Source organism: Chlamydotis macqueenii, chromosome 3, assembly GCF_036417535.1.
Source record: "Chlamydotis macqueenii isolate bChlMac1 chromosome 3, bChlMac1.mat, whole genome shotgun sequence".
Lineage (NCBI taxonomy): Eukaryota > Metazoa > Chordata > Aves > Otidiformes > Otididae > Chlamydotis > Chlamydotis macqueenii.
The window spans coordinates 38,602,717-38,628,607 of NC_141558.1; the positions used below are offsets into that span (position 1 = coordinate 38,602,717).

General features: G+C 41.6%; 2 protein-coding genes across 6 annotated transcripts in view; one reads left to right on the forward strand and one right to left on the reverse strand.

The window, feature by feature from the left end:
* Positions 1 to 910: 910 nt before the first annotated feature.
* NT5E (5'-nucleotidase ecto) lies at positions 911 to 24,017 on the forward strand. The gene is made up of 9 exons (XM_086746014.1): positions 911 to 1,243; positions 5,873 to 6,095; positions 10,583 to 10,771; positions 14,159 to 14,356; positions 15,863 to 16,014; positions 18,333 to 18,441; positions 19,266 to 19,415; positions 20,963 to 21,163; positions 22,641 to 24,017. Exons 1-9 carry the CDS (start codon positions 911 to 913, stop codon positions 22,796 to 22,798), a joined length of 1,713 nt encoding a protein of 570 aa, XP_086602140.1. The 3' UTR covers positions 22,799 to 24,017.
* SNX14 (sorting nexin 14) overlaps positions 22,820 to 25,891 on the reverse strand; it is a 59,701-nt gene continuing 56,629 nt past the window's right edge. For 2 of the 5 annotated variants that reach the window (XM_086746010.1, XM_086746007.1), the window contains one exon: positions 22,820 to 23,034. In XM_086746010.1, the coding sequence (XP_086602136.1) occupies positions 22,969 to 23,034 (66 nt within the window). In that variant the 3' untranslated portion in view covers positions 22,820 to 22,968. Of the gene's footprint in view, positions 23,035 to 25,135; positions 25,500 to 25,891 lie in introns of those variants that run through there. The other 3 variants (XM_086746011.1, XM_086746009.1, XM_086746008.1) reach the window with 2 other exon arrangements.

Consider the following 25,891-nt stretch of genomic DNA (forward strand, 5'->3'; position numbering starts at 1 on the left):
CCACACTGTGGGTGCACAACTTACAGGAGCAGGTGAGGCCACCAGTCAGTTTGATTTAGCCAAAGTGGCAATCGCCCCACACCATACCCCTAAAGAGCTGTTTATTTAAGGCATGGGTGGTTTTTGCCCTTGGCGTGCCTGTGCCAAACCGCAACTAAAAGCTTAGCATTTAACCACGGAAGGGAAGTCTTGAAAGCAATTCATGGATCTGCACTAAAAACACTACAGCTATAATTAAATCAGCTCTTAAAGTAGCGTAACTGGGTGTAGGGCTGAAATAGCTCTCTTTATTGTAAGCATCGTTGGAGAAAGAGGAGGAGAGAGGTTGAGTGGAACCCTTAAAACAAACATTTTCATGGGAAGGTTTGGAAACTCCTTTCAGGCATACTGAACATTCACCAAGGCTTCCTGTAAGCACTGGAGTTTGTCCTTTTGCCGCTGTCTGAATTCTCATCTCGTTTGACCTCCAGCAGCCGGCTGAAAGCCCCGACTCCAGCCCGGCAGCGGCGGTGCTGCGGTGACGGACACCGGTGGGGAGGCAGGGGCAGCGGGGGCTGGGCTGTACGCGGCCGCCGGACGGTGCCTGGGGCTCGGAGCACCCTGAGGACCTGCGCCCCCCTCCCCCCCTCCCCCGCCCTTGCAGACGCGCGGAGCACCTGCGGCTTCCGCGCCCGGCGGGCAGCGAGCGCCGTTGCTGCGGGCGGCTGACGGTTCCTCTCCCCGCGCTGGGGCAACGCGGACGCGTAGCCCAGCCCGGAGGTGCCGCGGGGAGGCGCGTAGCCTGCGCGGGTTCCCCGGCGGCCGGCCCGCCCCGCCGCGGCGCTCCCCGTCCCTCCTCTCCGTCCGCCACCCCCCCCAACTCCACCGCAGCCGGGCAATCCCGCGGAGCGGCGCGGAGACCCCCGCGGGCATGGCGGTGCGGGCGGGCGCGCTGTGGCTGTGCGCGGCGGCGGTGCTGTGCGCGGCGGCGGAGCTGCGGTTGACCCTGCTGCACACCAACGACGTGCACGGGCGGGTGGAGGCGCAGGGCGCGGGGGCGCGGGGCTGCGCGGGCGCGGAGGGGGCGGTGGGCTGCTTCGGCGGCGTGGCGCGGCGGGCGGCGCGGGTGGCGGCGGAGCGGGCCGCGCATCGCAATGTCCTGCTGCTGGACGCCGGGGACCAGTACCAGGGCACGGTGTGGTTCTCCCGCTTCAAGGGCCGGGAGGCGGTCCACTTCATGAACCTCCTGCGCTACGATGCCATGGTAAAGCGGGCCGTGGGGGGCGGCGAGCGGCGCGGTGGGATGCTTCCCTCCTTGTTGCGTGCCGGGTCTGTTCCTCCCTTTCTTCCCCTGCTACCTTTTTTTTTTTTTTTTTTTTTTTTTGCTTTGCCGCCTCCTTGTATGCGTAGAGTTGCATCGGGGAGGGATGTAGGTAATGCTAAAAGCGTGGTCAGAGGCGGCCGGGAGGTAAGCGAGGAGCAGAGAAGCGATATTTTAGGCGACGGGCATCCGGCCGAATGAAGTCGTGAGCTGGCAGCCCCACGGGCAGCCAGAAACCAAGGCTACACGGTGAGAAAGACAGGGATGCTCTGGAAGAGCTCCCCTTGGGAGAGGCAGGGACTTGGGGCGAGTAGGGGGCTGGATGGGCTCGGGCGGAGAGTTGTCGGCAGGGGCATGGAAGCAAGCCCAGCAAAAGCTGGGTGAGGAGCCTGGCCTGCGGCGGAGGAGGGAGGCTCGCAGCCTGCCCTGCCGGCTTTGGTCTGTCGGGAAGGGAGGGTTGGCACATGTTGGCAGTGCTCTTTCGAAGAGTGAGGGTTTGTAGTTTTCATCAGTCCCACCAGACCTGCAGTCATGATGGGGTGCAAGGGGCTGTGTGTGAGTGGCCCAGGGACTGTAGCAGTGCATCTGTGAGGGAGCACTCTGAGACAGTGCCAGTCCCTTTACGGTCCCAGAGTAAAGGTGCAGACCTTTACTCTGTATCTTTTGGTCATCCCAGTGCTGAGAGGAAGGTAAAAGAATTTGAGACTGAGATTGGGGCGTGTGACTCAATCTCCTTAAATCTTTTGTCTCAGGGAAATAGCCTGTTAATATATGAAGAATTACGCGGCTTATTTTGCTTGCCCACAACCCCAAAAAGGAGGACAGAGGTGAAAGTTATGTTTGAGAGTGACTGCTGTTTGAGAGTGACACCATATTTATTTCCTCCCAGTTGACAGCTTGAGGGGAAAATCTGTGCATATCACATCCTCTTGTCGTCATCCTTTTCTGCTGCACTTTCCTTTCCCAGGTGAAAAATGCACTTTTGCTGCACTTTCCTTTCCCAGGTAAAAATGGCTTCACCGATTTCTTCCCGCTTCCTCAGAACAGCTATGGAAGAGAAAGGGATGTGCCAGTGCGCTCTCCTAGGCTAAACACACTTCATACCAGACAGCTCTGTGAAGGATGCTGCTCCCTGTTCACATGGCCTAACGAACAGTTTCCTAATTATAAACCTAACATCAACAGGATTTTCCCTGGTGGTGACAGGGAGGCATGTGTGCATTCAGGACTTGTCCTCACTGAAAGCTGGGGAGCACTTTGGAGTTCTGCAGTGCAGAAATAGCTCGAGGTGTTTTTTTTTTCCTACCTTTCTTCTCAAAGCTTGCTGCTGACTGTAGTATCTCAGCTTTGCCTTTGCTGGTTTGACTGGTTCATGGGCAGGCTGGGAGCTTGTACAGTTCCCGATCATATCACAAGAGGTTGTTCTTTCAGGCAAAATCAGCAGTATTGTACCAGTGCTCAGTTTTAGAAACACGTTGTGTAGGAAGCATCTGCAGACCAGAGATCCCATGAGCTTTTTCATCCAAATAAGACAGAAAAAAAATATTCTACACCATACTGGATATCCAGAGGCTTGTACTGGATGCTAATGCCTTAGATGAAGTAGTCAACTACTTGCTGTCTGTGTAGGTGCTATGTATTATGATTTTAATATTGTCCATGGATGGAAGGGGACAGGATAGACTGGGAAGCTACAGAGACTTCAGCACCTTTCTCTGCTGCCAAAGAGCCTGAGAACAGATGCTGAGTGCTGGGCAGCTCTGCAGCATCCTTTTCGATTCTTCTGTCTGTGGACCACGGGGCCCATGCAGTGGGGATGGTGGCTGGGGGAGGATGCACAGGGAGCAGAGTAAGAGCCACACTGCAGAAACATGAGCGTGTTTCTTTAAGCAAAATTTGGAAAGTCACATCCCTAACAGAAGGGGTGAGGATTTCTGGAATGGTTAGAAGTGAGATACCGGAGTAGGATTACAAACAGGATGAAGGAGGGAACATGAGTCATAGAATTTGTTACAAGATGGGGACAGGAGCCATAGGAGGATTTAGGAAAGCCTGGCAGCGTTAGTCTGGCACAAATGGCACAAATTTCCTTTTTTAGGTTGGCCCTTTTCTCATGTCTCTTATCACCTCAAGCCTATTTTTCTCCTGTTTAGCTAGATATTGCCTTCCGAATTTTCTTGGCACTAGCCTTGCTTTTTGGTGTGATTAACACCAAAATCCAAATTAAGTACTGCAAAAGCAGTGATTGGAGGGGTGATAGAAGTCTTCTTGTTTAGCTTTTAAGTTGCATCCTTCTGTTAATTTATATCCTGATTTTGAAATATTTTTAGCCTAGTTTCTTGTGAGAAGGAGGATTATACGATCACATGCTGTATGCCTGAATATTTCTGCTTATTCCCCCTTGTGACTTACACTTGTGTTGGCCCATAGATTCAGATTTAGTGAAGGGATATTGCACAGGTTCAGAGTCCTGGAAGCTCTGGGCATAAGGGTAGTTAGGTAGCGTGCAGCAACCCAAAATGATCCACATTCTCCTCCCCAGAGGAGGAGCTGCATCAAAACCAAAACTGTATTATTAGCCACCAGTGATTTCTCGTGAACAAGAGACTTTATAACCACCCACACCATGGGAAAAGCTTTGATCAAAGCTTGTATCCTAATGGACATGAAATAACCCAAATGCAGATACAAAGCCAAAAGAAACAAGATTTCATATGTTGTTGGTTTGGGTTGTTTTTTTTTAAACAGGCTAATGGCAGTTACATCCAATTAAAATTCTTATTTCGTTTTCAACCTTTTTGGGGGGGATTAATTGCATATTTAGGAGGAACAGAAGACATATGTATCAGCTAAAAGGAAATAGCTTGTTACCATTCTGAGATGCTCTACCAGTCCGTGGACGTCTTTTCAGAACATCAAAATGAGGTTTTTTTAGCATGTTATTTGTTTTGGGTTTTTTTTCCAGCAAATTAGATTGCAGTTAGAATACGGTTAGAAATGGAATATAGTTTGGAGTGCGTTGTGTCTTCCCAAGTCAGGATTTTCTTGGTTCTTTTAGAAAAGTGCTGCAGCAGCATGCAAACAATTTGGCTCCTTCCCTGGGGTGTGTGTAGTATTCTCACTAGCGTCAGCAGGAGCAGTTGGTTGCCAATGCAAGTTACTGCTGATATCCTCATTTTTCCACAGGGCTGTTGACTACCTGCCTGTGGGGATCAGAGGAGTCAGGAGTCTTTGTCTCCCCTGAAAGAAAGACACTACCAATCAGTTGATTGAAATACTGAGCTTCCATGCCTGTGGTGGCTTCAGGGTCCTGCTTGGGTTGGAATGGCATCAGGGTTAATACAACCTGTTTGGGGAATAAAAGTGGGAACAAACATATAAGGATTGTTTATCTAAGTAGAGCAGAGAGGTATGTAAGCCTTTTTAGATGATGAATGCGACTTTCCCCACTTAATCTTCAGAATGAAATTATGAGCACACTTTTGTCTGGAAGAGTTGGCCCATTGGCTTTAGCGCCCCTTTCATGCTCTGCTCCAGTTGCTGCCTGAAAACTTGTACCAAGTTATCTTGTACCAAGTTATGGTATTACCACATTTCTACAGATACATATTTTCCTTCACTAATACCTAAATATGCTACAAGGTTCTTGCATATATTGTGCTTCTGCAAAGTTGCCATCTATGGAGGTTTTGCTGGCTGTTGCCAAACTTGCAGGCACAGATGTGTGGCAACTTAGGCTGAGTATGAAAAAGGGGCGGGTAGGAGAAAGTTCCGTGATCCTTTAAGGTGTTTTTGTCTGCTCGACCACCCTAGAACAACTGAACATTCCCATCTTGGTGGTATTACCTTGCTAGTAAATCAGCTGGACTGCTTGTTTTGCGCGATAGTCTTAGCACTTTGCAGCATTGTGGATACACCTGCATGTGCGCGCACACGCCTGCTATGGGTTGTCTGTGGAGATTCTCCCTAGCTGATTAACATTAGAGCTTCCTCTAGGTAATCATATTGATGATGGCTAGAAACTTGGGTTTTCTTGTTACGTGTTAAAACACACATGAACTCTTACTAAGTGTGAATTAAATATGTTTAAAAAAAAAACTGTAGTCCAAGCATAAGCTCTTAAAATGTATGTTTTATTTAAAGATAAGAAATATTGGCATTGGCATTTAACATTTTCTTCAGTGTTTTTTTAAACAATGTATTTTCTGTACACAAAATACATGTTTTCCTTTGTGGTTAGTGTTAATCCTCTTTCTTGCAGTTATGGGATGAAAAACTAGTGGGTTTTAATCTGGTATATAATTACAAATACCTATGTAGATAGGTTTTAGATTTCTACTTTCACATCTGTATTGATATAAGAGAGTCTGGAAAGGAAAAGCCTAAACCTAAACAAAATAACTTTTCTGTGTTCATGAGAAACAGGAATGTGCTGTTTTAGACAAGATAGGGTTTTCTTCCCTAGAACATAGACCTTGTTTTCTCAAATGTACCTTTTTTTTTTATAATTTATGAGAGTATTTAGACTGAATATTGGGGTAGGGCCTTATATTTTCTTTTTGCTTTTCACAGGCTTTGGGTAACCATGAGTTTGATAAAGGTGTGAGCGGATTATTGGATCCTCTTCTTAAAAATGCTAATTTTACAATCCTGAGTGCAAACATTAAGGCGAAAACCCCACTAGGAAACGAAATGATGAAATATGTTCATCCTTTTAAAGTAGTAAATTTTGACTCAGAATCAGTAGGAATTGTTGGCTACACTACACAGGAAACTTCTTTTCTTTCACAGCCAGGTATGTTTTCTTTAGCATATAAATTTATATCCTTTGTTACTGTTTTATTACTTGCCCAGTTGTTTGAATCCAAAGATGAGTGGTTTCAGCTGAAAAGTGAGAAATTTGTTGTTTTATCAGTATTTATTTGTATTATTCGACTTTGTAACTGCCTGATTTTTAAACTGGAGAAGGCTTGTTAACATTAAAAGCCATTTTCATACAGACCTGAATTATTTAGCATCACTGACTTATCTAAGAATGTAAGGAGGTCAGTGAGATTGCAGGAGAGCTGGAGGTGCCTTTGGGGGTTTTATTGTTGTTTGGGTTTTTTAATTTATATTATTTTTTATTTTATTGTTATTTGTACGTTTGTGTTCAAATGTGTTCAAACCAAGACATTTCTGTGTGTATTGAAATTTTGCTCTTGGATGCCTCCATGCTCAAGCCCTAGTAAAAGCAAGGAGAGCTTCATGTGTGTTTTTGAAGCAAAAGTTGCCCAAGATGTTTTTAGCCTCTCAAATATTTCCAGAAATTAGACTACAGAAGGAACACCCTTTTACCACAATTGGTTCATTCATGAGTAAAATTAGAATTGATGAGGAATAGGATTTCTCAATTTCTGACTATTTTTCCAACACTTAAGAGGTTTTGGTTTGTTGAGGGTTTTTTTTTTTTTAGTAAAATAAAGTGGTCTGCTGGAATGAGAAACACATTTAAATCAGCTGTAGGAGATGTGAGTCACTCCCTGCTCAACGCTCAACCCCTCTTTGACAAAATCAGACTTTTTTCCCTGTTTTTTGTACTAGGGATGCCCTAAGCACCAGTTTAGAGCATTCTCCACATTGAAAAAAATCTTACTATTATTACTTCTCTTTCCATTGGTTAGTAATAAAGAAGTTATGCATAGCTTTCTTGAAAAAATGAGTATGAAATACTTTGTGGAAGTATTAGAATATAAAACTGTTCCTTCTGTGCTTTTTAATGCCTATGCTGTACACTTAAACTAGCAGGAAGTGGATGCCTGAGGTCGGAATAGACTCTCACTTCTGTTTTACAGTGATGTGTTTTCAAAGTCCTTTCTTTTTTCCCCTAACAAAAAAGAAAATTGATTTGTATTTTGTGTAGGCAATAGAATTTTACCGTTGCTTGAGGGCGTGAGGGTAGATATCTAACATTACGCTAAGTTTGAAAAATGGGCAGACAGCCAATGTTGTTCTGCATTAAGGATTAATAAAATAGATCTCAGCTCTTCTTCTGAACAACTGTGTTGATGCGGTGACGACATCAAATTAACTTTCTTGCAAATAAAATACTAGAGGAAAATCCAGATAGTGTTGGAATGATTCTCTGAAGCGTTTAAACACAGTTCCAATAACATCTAGACATTGTATTGAATGCCTCTATGCTGAGACATTATAACAGAGACCACAACTAGAAAAAACAGTGTTAAAAGGGAAGGCTTGTTAGCACCATAGATGGAGCTGAAGCAGCTCTAAGCTAAGTATGTCGCACAGTGTAATTGAGCACCAAGCAAGGCACGTTCCAACAGCAACATTTATAGTGATTGGAGTTTTTATAATTTTCCACTTTGCCTTCTCAGTGTGTGGAAGCTTTGAAAATGTGAATTCAGGATATGTTAATGTAACTCAGTGACTATATATCATCCATGACCTAGCAGTCCTTCAGACTGATAAAATCATGGCAGAGGTGGGTCGGTGGTGAAATAATTATCAACCTAATTCCTTAATTCAATGAGTAAGATACATTGTGAATTTTAAATTCAGGACCCTGCTTTTCTCTACACGCTTCTTCCAGATGATTCTGTTCTCACAGACTCTGCAGCAATTGCTTTGGCATGCTGTACACTCTTAGGGCATTCTCAAGGCAAATAGGAAGCTTGGAAATGCTGAAACACATGAATTCCTACACGACTACTTTCCGTGGAAATTTTTTGTGAGTGTGAGTTCTTCTATTGTTAAATCTCAATAACTTCCACACAATTATGAAATTACAACTTGTACTTTTCATAGTTTGCTTAAAACAGCTATAAACATAATTGAACAGAGTATAAAGTCCTTAAATCATCAGTGTTTCCATTGTGAAGGAGCAACTAATCTCTCCTGAAGGTACTGTTAATGTTACTGTTTGGAAACCATAGGGATGGGGAGCTCATAGCGCAATTTATAGGTTACAGCCAATTGGCAGTTTTCCTAAGGCTCTCCTCTGTTTTGCTGTATACAGCTATGTCAGCTGAATGCCTAGCCAATGTTTCCGTGTCCTGTAAGAGTTGTTCGTAACTTGGTACGTAGGCAGAGTTATCTGTGTATTTGTTTTGCACTGATGTAAACCCCACAAAATGGTTAATGTCTTTATCTGTCCTGAGAGTTGCTACATACACATTCAGTGCTGTGAAATAACGTAATCTCATTTTGTCCGCTGTTTTTTTCGTATAATGTGGAAACCCAAAGCTGCTTCCTCTGTAACCCTACAGGCAGCGAAATATTTACTAAGACTATCAACTTGTCAGAGTTTTCTAAAATGGAATTTTAAATTCCATTTGTTCCACTTTATCAGGCTAGCTTGCATAGTGTTTTTAACATGCAGCCAGTTCTTTATCTTTACCATGGGCAACCTGGCTGCATGCCATGGAAGAAGTTAGCCTGCAGGCAACTGTGTGCTGGTACAGCTGGTCGGTGGCTTGCTCTTGCTTGTCATTTGGAGAGCTCAGCTCTCTTTACAGAACTGGTCCCCACACCGTGGTGTGCATGGCTGTTGTAGCTGGTCCATGGGTGGCAAGATGAGCACATGAAGGGCCTACATTTAAGGAGCGTTTTTTGGACTTACGCTTTTGCCAGTAGCTCTGAATCAGGCCCAGCTTCTGTCAAGCACAAGGATGTAGAAAGAGGGGCTGAAGCTGGTGGCTTCCTTCAGCCTGGAGAAGGAAGGTTAAGGGGGACCTAAGTGCAGTCTTCGACTGTCTTAAATGGGTTTATAGAGAAGACAGGGACAGAGTCTTCCCAGATGAGCAAAGAGAAAGGACAAGAAACAATGGGCTCAAGTAGTACCACAGGAAATTATGGTGGGACGTAAGGAAAAGATTTGTCACGGTAAGAGCAGTTAAGCCATGAAACAGGTTGCCCGGAGAGGCTGTGGAATTTCAGCTTGCTCAGACAAGACCCTGAGCATCCTCATCTGGCTTTGAGTTCCTCCTTTGAGCGGGTTTTGGACTAGATGGCCCCCAGACGTCCCTTCCAACCTCAATTGACTTATGACTCTTTGATTCTAAGAAGAGGTCCACAGGAAGAAAATGTGGGGATGCACTGCACAATTCACTCTGCAATGTGCGGTACAGAGATTCCCTCTGGCAGTAGCAGAACTATTCAGTGGGTGTGGTGGTGAACCATTTTATGTAACCCTCTTTTATCTCTTCCATTGTAGCAGCTTCCTCTTCATTTCCTGAGACATTTTGCACTGGATTGTGAATTTGTTTCACTCCTCCCTTTGTTATGAAATAATGTAAATCTTTTGACTTTAAAGGCATATTTCAAAATGGTTTGATCAAAAAACTCTGCAGGAAGGAGAGGAATTAGGTAGAGGGGGAATTGGTAGAAATGTTACTCGATTGTCTTCACTGGAAAGTTTAGGATTACAGTTTGTTGAATGTTCTCAAACTCTACTCTTAAAACTTTGTCAAAGAAATTAGCCTCCTATGTATCCTTTTGCACAAACATAGTGTGCCCAGGATAAAAGCACATATTTGTCTAGTGCTCCTGAAACTGTTTGTCATGTCAGAATAATTTCAGTGGCCACAGAAACCTTGCAGAAAGATTGTGAGTTTTCCAACCTTGTGGTCTGGAAGAGCTTTCTCCTGTCCAGACTTTCTGTTCTTGTTTCAAGATAGTAACTCAGTTGTGTGCTGTGCTGTAGTGGTATTACTGAGAGTGGTTCACATTAGGTGAGATAATTTGTATAAAAAGACAATTCAGAGTTTAGTGCAGGACTTTGAAGAAGCTGCTTTTAAAGCAGGGCAGGGGGGAAGAACAAGATGAATGTGGAGTAAAAAGAGAAAGATTTATCTCAGGAGAAGATAGAAGATCTCAAAGAAATATGATTTGTGAAGAAAAAAGCTTTACACTACAACACTTGTATTGTTTATACTCAAACACTTACTGACATATTTAGTTTCATTTCTCTAGTTAAATAATAAAAGCTGTTCAATTTTTGATCCCACAATTGGTGTAACTGGATTTTTTTTTATGGAGTTGCGACTTCTTTAGTATGGCAAGTACATACAGCTCAGTGCAGGAATGTTTTATTAGTCTAAGCACACAGGTGCTCCTGAAATTCTGGGGAATGCCAGATCAGGAGCTTGAACCAACTAAGGGCATTTGAAAGCCACTGACATTGAAAGTTCCATTAAATATACAAAATAGTATAATTTTTCTTTTAACTAGTAATTAAGGTACTTTGTAAATACATTCATGTTTGTTCTTTTTTTTTTTAAGGGAATGACATAATCTTTGAAGATGAAATTGAGGCGTTGCAAGTACAAGTGAATGAACTTACTGCTATGGGAGTGAACAAAATAATTGCACTAGGACATTCTGGTTTTACTGTGGACAAAGATATTGCCCAAAAAGTGAAAGGAGTGGATGTTGTAATTGGAGGACATACAAACACATTTCTCTACACAGGTATTTTACTTCTTACTAAAATGTTGCTTCTAAAGCAAACCTGAAACTGTTTCTCTTTAAACTCAGAGAACTTTCACAAATACAGTTTACTGCTGGTTGTACTGGGCCAGATTCATAGCTGGTACCTATCCATAACTTCCATGGAAGAAACTAATTTAAAACAGTGTGTGAGCAAGAAGTGCCGTAACTCACTGAAAGGTTCCTTAATGCTGTGGATGTTCAAATTGACTTACACAAAGCAGGACAGAGGAACAAAAGTAGTAAGACCAGTAAGTAACTGCCAAACGTATTGTACCTACTTCGAGCTCACACATATAAAGGAGCAAATAAGATGTTTACATTTAAACTTGTATGTGACTTAACAAAAAAAAAATCAATCATATAAGACTTCAAAAGTTATGCCGATGTTGATTTTCCATAGAATCTGATTCTGTACTCATAGATCTTCATTAGTCCTGCTATTAAAATACTTTTCCCAAGTTTCCTCTGTCTTTTTCAGTCCCTCTTTTAATCTCTGACTTTATTCTTCTTTTCCCTAGAGGTAGACATCGTTCCGGAGATAAACATTGTTGATCTGGTTTCTTCCCCAGCAATGCTACTTTAGGTAAAACCTGTCATCAGCAGCTTCTCCAGTGCTGCTGCCTTCCCTGTGCCCGTATGTAAGGACACAAGTAAAAGAAAGACTGAGGTTTTTTAAACCTTCAAAGATAGCTCATTAATTTAGCAGAAACTTCATTAACTGATTGAGACTATTTCAAGAACTTTCTGTAATTTTCAGTGGAATCTCCCTGGTGCCTTAGTCACAGGGGTAGCACCACGTAGCCTAGAAGCTTAACCACTTAAAGTTTTTGCACTGTCCATTTCATTCTCTCCTCTCCCTACTCATCTCCTCTCACTTGCTCATGCCTTTTTTGTCTCATCCAGGCTCTCACCTTTTACTATGCCACTTGTTAAAGAGAAACAATTGCATGCTGTGGTTATACATTAAACAGTTCAGACTAGCTCTTGAAGTTGGCCTCAGGGAATAAATTGTGACACAAAGCATTTACACACCTGCAAGTCAGAGGCCACAAACACTTAGCATAAGGGTGCAGCAGAGAAGTGTCCAAACTGCAACAGATGGCAGGACCATCCATCCCAACGCCTTGTCTCCAAGAGAGACCAAGACTGACCAAGGGAGGATGGTGAGGGAAGCCTGGGCAAGCTTCTAGAGATGCTGTAGTGAAATCTGCCTCCGTCTCCCAGCAGGAGCACCTCTCCTATGAGGACAGGCTGAGAGAGTTGGGGCTGTTCAGCCTGGACCAATCCAATAGATCTGTCTCTAAAACGTTTGCAAATCTCTGGTTTATCCACAGATTATGTGGTGAATGTTGTATTGACTTGTTCAGGTGTGCTTTGGGTTTGTAGAACTGATTCAAACAGTAATGGTAGTTTTAGGTTACAGCATTTTAATTTTTTGTTTTCATCAGAAAGGATATTCTGAGAACATAGTGTGTTGGCTAAAACAAAGTAGGAAAACAAGAAAGTGTTGCAGGTTCTTCAGTTAACCAGTACGAATTTGTGCATTTGTAATGAAACAGCATCTCACACTTTGACTGAGATGTGAGCATGAATTCTAGTGCTGTTTTCGTTGGGGATAAGATGTACTGAAAAGTCTTTTAATTTCAGAAGGAACACATCTATCTTAAAACAGAATAATGTCATAGTGATAATTAGTCCTGCAAGAAAATATCAGTATCAGAAAGTATTTCTTTAGAAACCAAGAAATTAATAAGGCTCTGGACAAGCACTTAACCATGTGCAGCTGATGTAAACTAAAATGATGACCAGAAACTGTTACTTTCTCTGGCTAATACTCTGTTCATTCAAGGACTACACAAGGGCAAGAGATCAAAACCAATTCTTTTTTCAGCTCCAGAAAACAGAAAGCCACTTTTGCATGCATAAATCCTGCAGGATTCTCATTAGCTACAAGAGTTCCTAAATTCTTCCCAAAATAAATATTGAATAGTGAAGAGGCATCACCAAGAAACCAACTCTGTCGGCCAGGCTGAAAGTAGAAAAACTAGTTCTCTGGTAAATTTGGTTCAGCTTGTAGTTTGTTACAGCCATTCTCCCTGGAGAAGAGGAAACATTAGAGATAAATATGAATGGTATTGGAGTTCTGAGAGAAACATTTGTCATGCTGTTTATCCCAGGATTTCATTTTAACGTAAACAACTGTAAATGAAAGGAAACCAATTGTTATGTGTGCCATGGAAGTTAAGAGCCTGCTTTCCTCCGGATCCATGTCCTCTGCCCGCCCTCCTCCATGCCCCTGCGCTGCCGGCACCCCAGCTCTCACTGGCACATGGATGGGAAATGCCAACAGCTTTCGAACAGGAGTGAGCAGCAGGCTTTGGGGGGGCTCTGCAGTGGGGCCTGCCACACGGCACGTGATGCCTCTCAGAGCTACCCGACCTTGGTCTTTGCTGACGGTGGGGTAGAAATACTGACAAAAGTAACAGAGAGGAGTGATACTACTCAGATAATATTGTCAAGGAGACAGGGAGAAGGCTGGTATCCTTGAGACAAGAGCTGTGCTTTGTAGTTTTCTTTGCTGCTTTCCTCCCCTGTATGGTTTCTAAATCCTGTGATAGCCTATGCTGATTGAGCTGAGATCTCTGTTCTCTGTAAGTGTCTTGCTTCAGTCTATTTCCAAGTCCTACATCTAATCACTCTTCAAACTTTGCAGGTTGATAAGAGTTTTAAATCCATGACCACATAACTGATGCTAATGAAGTTTGCTTTCGCAGAGGGTTTGCAGCCTGTCTGAAATTTTGGAGGCTAAGTTTGGTATAGTACAAAAAAAAAAAAATAGTTGGGTGCATGCACAAATTCATGGAATTGCTTGTAGGTATTCTGACTGCATATTATTGATAAACATAGTTTAGACTTTTTCATATCAAGAAAGTCCTATGTGTGTTTTACTAACGTTCTCATTTTCTATCTATCTGATGCAGAATAATGTAGTGTGAAGACTTAACAATAAACTTTTCAGCCAGAGGCTGGTATGTGTGCATTACTGAGAGGTTTAGATTGAAATAATTGGAATGAAAAGTTCCTTTGTGGCTATTGTGACATGATGTCATGGAGGAGTGTGCTGTCACAACTTAAAAAACACTGTGGCAGTTATTAGAGCTCATGTCCTGTAAACAACATTGTCTCTTATGAAATAGCATAACTGAGCAATCAGATGTCTGCTTGTCATCCAATACATTCATTGTTGTTTCTCCTTAGTATCCTGCTTGGTTTTTTTAAGGCTGAGAAACATTTGAAATGTCATTCGAATAATTCCTTGAAGGTCACATGAGCTGAAGACCCGCTTTACATGCTTGTTTCGTGCAGGCACCCCACCCTCTACTGAACAGCCAGCTGGCCCCTATCCGTTCATGGTTGACTCAGATGATGGGAGGAAGGTGCCAGTTGTACAAGCTTACGCTTATGGAAAGTATCTTGGTTACTTAAATGTTACATTTGACAAGGAAGGAAATGTAGTTGAAGCAGTTGGAAACCCCATTCTGCTGGACAGCAGTGTTCCTGAAGGTATGTGGCCTCGACGTTTGAATTTGCCTGCAGCATTCTACTGCAATTCAAGTGTTATTACGTTAAATACACAGCACAACGTCGCGGAAGATTTCAGCTTTCTTCCTGAGCTTGCCGTTCTCTTTGCTGTAGGGTTCAGGCTGTGTTACGGTGTTAGCCATTTGCCTCTATTTCTCTTTCTGAACAGTAGCCTTTGAATGCACACAGATTCAGTGTATGTTTTCATCTATTTAAAATCACTGAATGTCCTTTATAGGAACTCAGGCAATACATTACCTTACCATTTAACAAAGCCCTGTAATTATGACTTAAAAGATTATGAGGACTATTTTACACTGCTTTGCCAGGGGCAAGGTTCTTCAGAACAAAGTTTAGGGCAATATAGGAAAGTGGAAATGTTTCAGAAAAAAATGGGAATACTCTGGCAATGTGCAAATATAATATACAAATCCTATGGCTTCTTGTTTTCAATGCTGAGTATGTTCAATGTTTCAGCTCTGAAACATTTAAAGAACTGGGAGGAAGAAAGTCTCTCTGTTGCTTTCTGTTTGTAACTCTGTCTGAGCTCTGTTACCTGCTTTTTGTCAGCTCTGTAATTACCCAGGGCTCATTCTCTAGTCTTTGTTTCTTGTCCAGTATTTGCTGTATGAAGCTCTGAGCTTCTATCAGACTTTCTAGGTTCTACAAGAGTATTTATAAAATAAATCCTTTAAAAATTATGTGTTCATAGATATTCTTACTTAGTGTGTTATTGTCAGTGATCTGTTAAAATAATGAGATGATGTAAAGAGACTTTACATCCTCTGTCTGATGGCAGTAAAAGTAAAAATTCAGATATGTAGGTGTTCTCATTTTATAAATGTTGATATTGATGACAGATGGCAAATTGCTTAAAATTAATAGTTGATATGAAACAGTTGTGACATTATCTGTCTGTATGTACAAGTATCTTTGTATCTGTTTATTCCCTGAAAGAATTACATTTGCACCTGGCAGACAGATGTGCATGAGAATTAATTTCTATAAAGGGTTTATTCCTTGACATTGATATTTGAGCTAGTATTCCTTTTAGCACTACATTAAAGGGGAAGAAGCTATAATTAGAGAAAAAAAAAAGATATGATGTCCTATAAAGACCAAGCCCACTTGTATATTAAAAATTCTTTTATAGAAGCTCTCATCTGTCAAGGTAGGTGCTAGAAACCCTATTAGTCAGAGGGTAGAACAGGACTGGGCAGAAGTATTTTAAGTGTTATAGAGGAGATAACCTTGCTGTGGCACAGGAATAGCTTGTTCATGTAATTTTCCTGTCCTGCCTGCTCCCTTTACAGGCTTTGTTTGAAGCGAGTATAGATGTCATGTTGCTTGAAGAGCCTTTAGGGAAAGTGTAACATTTAAGAATCATGAAGAGCAGGGGTTTTTTTTTCATAAGCATTGTATTCACTGAAGTGTCATTAATATGAGATACGTGCGATGCTTATTTTACACTTTTGTACTACTTTATAGATGAGCACGTTAAAGAAGAGGTGGAAAAATGGAGGAAAAACCTGGGGAATTATTCTAAAGAGATTGGAAAAACTAGTGTTTACCTGGACGGTAGAAGTGAAGCATGCCGTTTCCAAGAATGTAACATGGGAAATTTGCTTTGTGATGCTGTGGTAAGACGTTGCCCCACAGATGGCAATCACATCTAACATCACATCTACCTCTCTACATCCAGAGGTAGCAGATTAAATGCTGCCAGGCTCTGAACTATCAGTGCACGCGCTCTGTGCTGCTTTCCAGCACTGCAACATCTAGTGCGTCCCTAGAAAGATGTGGCAGAAGCAACGCTATTCTGAATCTTGCTGTGTAGAATCATAGAATAGTTTGGGTTGGAAGAGACCTTTAAAGCTCATCTAGTCCAACCCTCCTGCAAGGAGCAGGGACATCTCCAACCAGATCAGGTTGCTCAGAGCCCCGTCCAACCTGGCCTTGAATGTTTCCAGGGATGAGGCATCCACCACCTCTCTGGGCAACCTCTGCCAGTGTTCCACCACTCTCACTGTAAAAATTTTTTTCCTTATGTCCACTCTGAATCTGCTTGCCTCTATTTTAAAACCATTACCCCTCGTCCTATCCCAACAGGCACTGCTGAAGAGTTTCTCCCTGTCTTGCTTATAAACCCCCTTTAGGGGAATTGAGGAATTACAGATTTGAGTTCTGGGGAATTGAGGAGTTACAGATTTGTAATCCTGATATCTGTTCCAGGCAAATTAATAAATTAAGAGCTGTAGTTCAAACTGAAATCATCAAACAGAAAAAAAAATCCATTCATTGATTAAGTATGAGTAACGAAGTTAAAAATAGCTCATGGATCTGGCCATAGGGAAGACCTTTGATCATGAAACTGCAGCCACAAAGGACTTACACCCTGCAAGTCAGAGGCTGTAAACACTTAGCTTGGGGATGCAGCAGAGAAGTGCCCAAACTGGAACAGACAACAGGACCATCCATCCCAACATCCTGTCTCCAAGAGTGACCGAGGGAGGATGGTGAGGGAAGCCTGGGCAAGCCTGTAGAGACACTGTACTCAAATCTGCCCCCATCTCGCAGCAGCTTGCAGCTCAGGGACTTCCCAAGCCAGAAGTGGTGTCTTGGTATTTATTAGTTCTCACTGGAACTTCTCTTCCCCGAACTTGCTCCATCTCTCTTTGACTGCCTTCAGCCTTCACAACAGCTGGTGGCAGGACATTCCACTGCTGACGTGCACATCCTGCAGAGACCTTGGTCTTTCATCTGTGTGCAGCCTGCTGCCCACTGCCTGGATGCCTGCTGGAGGACAAGGAGTAGTCCTTGCACCAAAACACTTGGTCCCTATCCACCCTCTTCACACCACTGATGATTCTATAGGCTTTTCCAATATTGTCCTTTTGTTGTCTCTTTACCAGGTCAGACAGTCCTAGCCTGCATCATCATTCTACATTCAGAAACTTTTCTGAAACAACTATCCTTGTTACCCCTTTCTGAATCTTTCTTAGTTTTTTATCATTCTTGAAATGAGACAACACATCAATTCCTACCCAGCTTCCACGTGCCATTCTTGATTTTATAGACTTCTGTCATGTCCTTCCTGTATTTCTCTCTTTGTGAGACTGAGCAGTCATGACCATAGCCATTCCTCTATGGAAACCAGTCTATTTCTTACATTCCCCTTGTTTCTTTTCTCTGCCTTTTCCAGTTCTACTCAGTTATTTCTGAGGATTAACATTGCAGGCTTAGCATCCTTAAGCAACTGAGTAAATCCCTAGTCTCCATTTTCTTTACTACTTATGATGCCACAAGCAAATGTTATCTTGTCTTTCTATTTTGTCAGAGTTTTGCCACTGTTGGAGACATGATGCTGTGCAGAATAGACTTTTCGGTCTGATCTAGTACGCCTGTTTCCTGTTCCTTCACTCTCCTACATCTTTCTAGTTTGCCAAGACCACTCCAAATATTAAAAACCCATCATCTCAGAGAAGCTGAAAAATCTTTAATTCCCTGCACATACAAGTGCTAGATTGATTTACATATTCCCCATACATGTTTTTAATGTGTTTAATGTATTTTTAAGGTATTTAAAGTTCTCTTCACTTTCCATTTCTCCAAATATGCTCAAATCATTTGTCTTTATCATGGGCATTGGAATCCAAAAATCATCCTTCCTTTGTTCAGCTGTTCTGCCCTGGTCATGTCGTACACACACACAGACTAAGGGAGAGCTCATTACAGAAAAAGGCAGATACTTCAACAAAGCAAAATACTTACCTTAATGTGTTTTGCCCTGGAGTTTTTTTAATAATGCAGTATTTTACAGTGGGGCTGAAGGTGATGTCAAAGAAGATGATACAAAACTTTTCTACATCTTTTCAGTCTCGGATTGTATTGGGTGTAAATTTCCAGAGCCTAGACTAAGTGAAGATTAAAAATTATTTTAAACATTTTCCTTTGGTAGCTTTATGAAAATGTCAGACATCCGGATAAAAAGTCATGGAACCATGTTTCAATGTGCATCCTGAACGGAGGTGGGATACGGTCATCCATTGATGAACAGAGCACTAATGGTATGTAAAATTACAAGCTGAATGACAACTTTATCAAGAAGGAAGAATCAAGTTATCATGCAAGCCTGAAGCCAGTGTTAGGTGTGGGTGTGTTTTGATGGGATTTGCAGAGTCTTTGGAAACTATTTCAAACTTTCTCAAATGGTTATCCCTCATGAGAGCCCAACTGCACTCAGGCTGACATTAATAGAAGTTACTAGCATTGTTCGTACACAGTACTTCTCATCATTTCCCTCTCTCCTTGCTGCTGTGGAACAAAGAAAGGAAGTGGATACTTCTTAAAACTCCCAGTGTAGAGGGTCATACGGTATGGTTGCTGGGAGCCTTCTGTAGTCTGCTGTAGAATAAGTGAATTCTGAGTTTTCTGAATGCTAAGGTTTTACAGTTGTTAATTTTCCTGATATCACATAAATGAAAACTGAAAGCAAACAGTTTTTTTTCATTTTAGCTAAATAATTCTGTAGATCTACATAAGTAAGTATTAAGAAATTGGAAAATTTGCCGTAGTAAGAATATGTTTTTCTTAATCTTAGGCTGGTGGTCTGTAATCTTTTAGTAGAGTTATTTGAATAGCAGTACATGCAGTTACATCAAACTCAGATTTATTGGTCTTGATACTGGCTGGATGATAAAGAAGCAGGTTCTTTGATTGGAACAATATATATGATCCTCACCTCTACTGCCCACTGGCCCTCATTTTTCTCAAATTATATTTGCCACGTTCCTTGTCAAAAACATACTGTTACATGGTTGTAAAATAATTTTGTAAACTGAAAAAAAACCAACCAAAAGGAAGGAGGTAAATAAAGTCTCATTCCCCCCAGGTAGCATTACTGTGGAAGACTTGCTGTCTGTTTTGCCATTTGGAGGTCGTTTTGATTTGGTAAGGGTAAAAGGCTCCACTCTGAAAGAAGCTTTTGAGCACAGTGTGCGCAGATATGGAAGAGGAAGCGGAGAGCTGCTGCAGGTTGGAGGTATGTTTTCTTCCTTCCTCTTCTCAGTTTTCCACACCAGCCATCCTTTCTGTTGGCCTTCTTTATTTTATACCAGGAAGCCTCTTTAAGAATGGAAATCAAGCTGGCCATACACGCCTAGCCCTGTGCCTGATGCGTGCCAGCTAACTGACACTGCTTATCCTGCATATGTTTAATTGAGCTGCTGCAGCACACGGGCTATCGCTGTTCCTTTCAGCGGAGACAGGATTCCCCGTTGGGTCAGTAACCTGTAATGGCAGCAGTTTAACACTTCAGCTAACTACAGGAAGATACAATTGAGTGTAGCTGGAACACAGTCATAGCTACAACAAACTGTGGTTTTCAGTTCTTCACTGGCAGCCTACCTGAAACCCCAGGATGTCTCTGCCAGTTATTGCCACATTTCTGTTTATCGAAATCATTTTGTGCCATTGTCTAATGATTGCTGACAGTTTCAGAGATAGTCAAGTGGGCTATGGAATTGCTCCAGGGAATTTCTAAATATTTCAGGGATGAACAGTTCTTGCAGCTCCCCATGTATTTATCCAGATGTGTACTGGGCTACAGTCGTGTTTATTCCTGGTCTCTCTGTAATGCAGTGCGGCTTTTATTGTTTATTTAGCAGAAAAGCTAAACTTCAAGGGCAGGGGAGGGATTTCACTCCCTCCATACTTCTTCCCCCACATAGCCTAGTGATGGGGCCACTTCCCCACCATGCAATCTAGAACCCCCGCATGCCCAGGTCACAACCCGTATCTCGCACGCGAGGCAAGTACTTTCACAAGTTACCGCGTTCTTAGGTACCGCTAAGGTAAAGTAGCGGCAGCCGCTGTGCTTGCTGCCTTCTCAGAGGAAAGGAAGAAAACTAGTAGCTCTGGAAAGGGTTCAGGACAGAAGATCCAGAGCAGGAAGAGCGCCAGGGTTGGAAGAGCCTCTGTGCTTTGGACTAGCTTTAAGCAGCTTCCTGATCAGCAAATTCTTGGCAATGCTGTGCTGGGGGCCTAACTCTCCCCAGGCTTTGACTGAGGAAGGCTCACAACTAGAAACATTATTTCTCCTACAGCGAGTAGAAACCAACGTTCAGCCCTGGCCTGGCTTTCTTTTTTCGGACAGTACTTATTATCCATAATAGCTGCTAAGTTAGGGTGCTGGCTGGCTTTAAAAGAAGTCATCTCAGCCAAGAAGCCAAGGGAATGAGAAAGCATGTGACTACAGAAACAAGGGAAGGTATTTTTTATCTTGCAGTATCCCGATCCCATGACTAGTAATTTCCTTCTGTGGAGTAGTGAGGAGAAGAAACGATCAGCTAAGTAAGTGAGGTGTGACAGTGCTTCAGCAATTCTCTAATCTCATGAATTTTCTTGCATAAAAGCTGACTAGCGTGCAAGGAAAACAGGAGATTAACTGGTCCAATTCGGAATGATACAACCTCTCAGTTACAGAAGCTGATGTAAAGAATCAGCTGAAGATGATGGAAGATGCTGCTTCTAGCCCTGCATGTTCAATATGCACTGCATAAAGTGGCATTCCAACGTGTACTGTTGTAGGTATCCACGTGGTCTATGACCTCTCCAAAGCCCCAGGAAGCAGAGTTGTTAGCTTGGAAGTGCTTTGCACAGCCTGCCGAGTCCCAGCCTACGTCCCGCTCCAGATGGATGAAATATACAATGTGACTCTCCCTTCCTATATGTTATTTGGAGGAGATGGCTACGGTATGCTGAAGGACAAAAATCTGGGATACAGTAAAGGTCAGTATGGGCACCAACAGGGTAGCAGATAGAAAACTGACAAAAGTCAAAGCATTTTTCTTTAGTACTCAGACTTTTGGCTGTTACTGGATAGATCAAATTTGCTTCCATGCTCCGGATTGCTAGTTTTGGTTGTAGCCAGCAACTGTATTCTTTTTCAGTTAAATCACAAACGTTTCAAAGAGAAACTGAGCCTTATCAATTCAGCACTGCTTAGAGAGCAGTTCTGACGTCATGGTAAACCAGAACAAAACGCAAAAAACTATAGAGAGTACATGTTACGTACATACGTACGGCCTTGCACTTGTACTCATTACTAAACAATGCATCAAAAAGAAATGTGCTACTTTCTTTACACTGCACATTTCTACTGTATAGAGGTATTTGCAAAGACAGAATAGTCACCTCTACTGCTAAAGGATGCACAGCTCAGGCGAGCAACACAGCGAGCGAGGGGAAAGATGCTGACTTGCTCTGAGGGAATTAGCCTGCCCCTCCGAAAGCAGCGGGACTCTCACGAGTTCTGCAGGCAGCAGTGCGAAGGGTGCCAACAGATGCCACGCTAGAGAGGTAAAGGGAAGTGTTTTACAATGCTGTCTTCTAGGAGCACATCTACATTTTGCAGAACTTTAATTTTGTCATGGAAAAAGCATGCTTTTACAAAAATTTTCCATTGGGACACTTGTTACAGGCTGGTTTTTTTGGTTCTAGATGGTATTTCAATTTAAAATTGATTCTCAGAGGTAGGATTGGTGTCTTAAATCAAATTCAGCCTACATCTTGTACATTTGAGGAGGCTGTAGTTTTCAGCAGATATTGTGTACACAGAAATAAATTCACACAGAGAGAAATAATTCAGAATAATGAAAGGGAACAATTTCACAGGTTTTGGTAAAGTTTTCCAGTATAGTAGAAAAGCAAAACTATAATTAGTTTTAAGACGGAGGTGTTGCACTTTAAAACTGCAAGAGCTTGGATCAGAAGGGGCTCATGTCATGGTTAGCAGCAGTGACTGCAGAGGGGCTTCCAGTGTAGAAAAATCCACATCCTACTTTCTGTGCATGTGTACAGGCTAGAAATTCTTCCTTTAAAAAGTTAATTTTGCAATTAATTGAGGAGACTGCCTCAATTTACCTAAACCTCACTGGAAGTTATTATTATAACAGATGCAAAACAAACAGACAAAAAAAAAAAGCCAGATGAGGCAAAAATCTTTTTTTTTTTTTTTTTTAAAATACGAGTTGCTATCAAAAGTTGTCTACAAATCACCGCAGATGTTTTAGTTTTAGTTTTATCTGCACACAAGAAACAACTCTCCACACCCCCACGCTGCCAATTCAGCACAGCAAACTGTAGAAAACAGTTTTAAAGCAAACTTAAGTTAAATTGCAATTTTAGACAGGTTCTTAAATTTGTGTTCAGAACTTGGCTGCTGCAGAGAACACTGTACCTTTTTTGTGTGTGTTTGTTTGTTTAGGTGAACCTGATACTGAGGTTGTTTCCCGTTACCTCCAGAGAATGAAGAGAGTTTACCCAGCAGTTGAAGGTCGAATAAAGTTTTCTTCAGGAAGTCTTATTGAAGCAAGTCTTACTCTGATTTCTGTCTTGTTCACTGCAACATTTTTGCATACTTGATTTTTGCTCACAGTGTTTTCATTTGGAGGAAGACAAGAGGAGAGATGATGCTGGCAAAGAGAAAAGAGAACTGTTCTCTTTTCTTACGCCCTTAAAATGAACGAGAGTTTAAGTTTCTGCGTGTCATCAGTAAACAGCACAAGCAATTGTCTTTCATCTGGTAGAGTCACTCAAGCACACGGTGCAGAATGAGCGGGCAGAAGACATGACTTCTCTTTGTCTGCAGCAGCAGGTACCTGCAAATGTGTTAAGAGGTTTCAAGAAGCAAAGTTCCAGTGAATACTAATGCTCCATCATGAAACAACCACTGACCGAAATGGGTTATTTTTAACTTGTCAAATTCTTGTAGCTGATTTAGATAGCAAGTTGATTAAGACTCTGATTCCAGTAATGAACAAGCTTCTAGAAATTGATTTATTATAGGTGTATGTACCTTTCTTTGATCTCCACTTTCAATCATTAATTTACTTTGCTTCCACTCATATTTATCATACTTGCACCAATGCCTCGAAGAGCTGGAATGAACTCAGTATCATTAAAAGCATGAGGTCCATTTACATGCAATTAAAAAAAGTTTTTTTCCATTTTACTTTTGAAGATGCAGCATCTCATTCAATGTTTTCCATTAATAAAGGATGCTATGAAAGCTTGATTTTATTTTGATCAGTTTTAACAAATTGAGTATATAATACTTCACTATTTAATATGACCAGTTTGGGGACTGTACCTAAAGTGAGCATACAATCTATGGTTACGTTTCATATAAATATGCTCAATTTTACACCTTTTTCCAAAGACCAAAGCACAGGACTCCTCAACTGTTACTCTGTATCAACAACATTCCAAGAGAAAGTGGGATACGCGCATGGACTCCTGCAGCACTCTGCCATTCTTTGGGATGGGCTTTTTATAGCATAACCTGCCTTTATGGTAATTATGATCGTAACTCAAAAGCTTGTATCTTCTATGGGAAGGCTGTGTGTAAAAATACGTAGTTGTAAGATAGACTAATGAGTATAAAATCAGGTTAAATGCTAAGTGTACATTTCTGACACTTCATCGAGAAGCAGTTGCTTATAAATGAGTGCAAACGATGATCGTTTTTCTAAGATTGTTCACCATCGGGATTTTGACATCAATGTGTTTCCATATTGTTTACTGCTGTATTAAACTGATTCTCAGTGTTCTGAATAAACCTGCTTTGTTTTTCTGGAAAGCACGCTACACTTTTTCAGGCCGAATTACTCGCCTCTTAAATTGACTGCACCTGCAGATTTCAAGGAGAAGGTGCATTAAGATACACACTCAATATGCTTAAATTTCAAGACCTCATTAGTTCCCACATAAATTCAAGAGTTGCGCATGAAAAGATCTGGACTGCACAGCTGCGTTGGGTAAGCTGTGCTAGAACGGGGAGTCAAACAACAACTGGCCTTGCCACACTACTAGTTATAACATGGCATTGGTGGCTTGTCAATACCAAGCCCTGAAGTTATTAATTTACAGAATGGTCTTTCCCCAAACCAACATAAAATCCGTAACAGAGAGTGCGCTTATTGACCTAGCTGTACCTGCACACCAATTTTTAAGAAGTTATAACAATTCCTTTGGCATACCCAGAGAGAACTAACACTTTTACCTTCTTTGGACAAACAGAAGAAAAGGTACACAAAAGTCATGCAGACAGAGAACACAAATCGTACTGACAGAGAACAGTAATACTGCATTAGATTGGTTTGTTTGTAAAAAAGGAGAAAATGGGTGTTGCCTGAAAAGAAGAATTGAGGAATGCCTATTAAAGTATCTCTGTATTGTTCTGTGAGTAAAACTTAAAAATCTACACATGAAAGTCCCTTTCAAAGTCTTTTATAAAGGCTGGGCCAACAAATCTAAGATTTACGGGAAAATTCTTCCACAGATACCTATACTAGTAAGTTTTTAAAAAAAGCTATGAACAGACTCACATCCTCTTTCCTAAGCCTGTAAAAAGGATGTCAGAAAAAATCCAACAAACTCTGTTAAAGAAATTGCAGAAAAATAGAGGCTAACGTAAAAGTCAAAGCCACTTTTCACACCCATTATTATTTTACTAGTGGTTTAGATCTGAAGGTCAGATATTAAATGAACTAAATTACACACATGGCTTTCCATGCTCACAAAAAGCATGAAGCCCAAAGATAGTTCTGAGATGATCTGTATGCAATAGATTCAATCATGTAATTTTTTTCAAAACATCAGTAAGATTTGTTAAGACAGTTAAAAATAACTTCATGGGAGCATTCTACAACTTCTTCCAAACAATTTTCCTACATATCCTTTAAGGCAGACAGCAGTAATTGCTCTTTTAGCAAAGCATACACTGGCTGATCTCCTAGCTGCTTTATTTTACATCATCCTGTAATTTCACACACAGAGATTTGGGGGAAATTTTACTTTTACTGATAACACCTAAATCAAATTTTAAATAAAAAGTACAGGGATATTATTTACTTGTAACTGGTATTAAATTTTAATGTCTTTATTGCATAAAGAGATTTAATAGAACTTAAATTTTATGTTATTTACAAGAAAATATACAATGCAAGGTTCAAATGTCACATGTCCGTTACAATAGTGCACAGCCGATGTTTCTGCCGGGTGTCCAGCAAGGTCCCTGCATTCACAGCCAGCACGACACGGAGCTAGCTTCCTTCGGAATCTGCTAAACAGCAATGGAGAAAACAAAATTACTTATTAAGTTTGAAAATGCATATTCACATATAAATGACTGAACTGAGCTGTAATTATTAACGGTATTTGAAAACACACACTTGAAATCACAGTTAAGAGAAAAGAAAAGCTATCGCTTTCAGGTTTTTAATATTATTTCTCAAAGCACTATCTTCTTTCTCTGGGAGTTCTCACCTCCCCAGTTCCTAACTGCTAAATAGAATTTTCTTAACACAGCAGTTTTCTGCTCTGGAAATGGCACTAGCATGATATTTTTTTTCAACTGGATTTCTTTCCTTCCTCTGCTAGGAGTGCTTCTCCTCTCTCAGCTGTCCCTTTTCCTTGTGCCCTGACACACTTCCAAAGGATCGGCTGTACATTGTG

Bases quoted from the DNA above. Each gene is read 5' to 3' on its own strand.
- NT5E (XM_086746014.1), top strand. From the start codon at position 911: ATGGCGGTGCGGGCGGGCGCGCTGTGGCTGTGCGCGGCGGCGGTGCTG. The intron at 18,442-19,265 runs GTATGTAAAATT...CATTCCCCCCAG, and splicing joins TGATGAACAGAGCACTAATG to GTAGCATTACTGTGGAAGAC. The intron at 21,164-22,640 runs GTCAGTATGGGC...TTGTTTGTTTAG, and splicing joins AAATCTGGGATACAGTAAAG to GTGAACCTGATACTGAGGTT.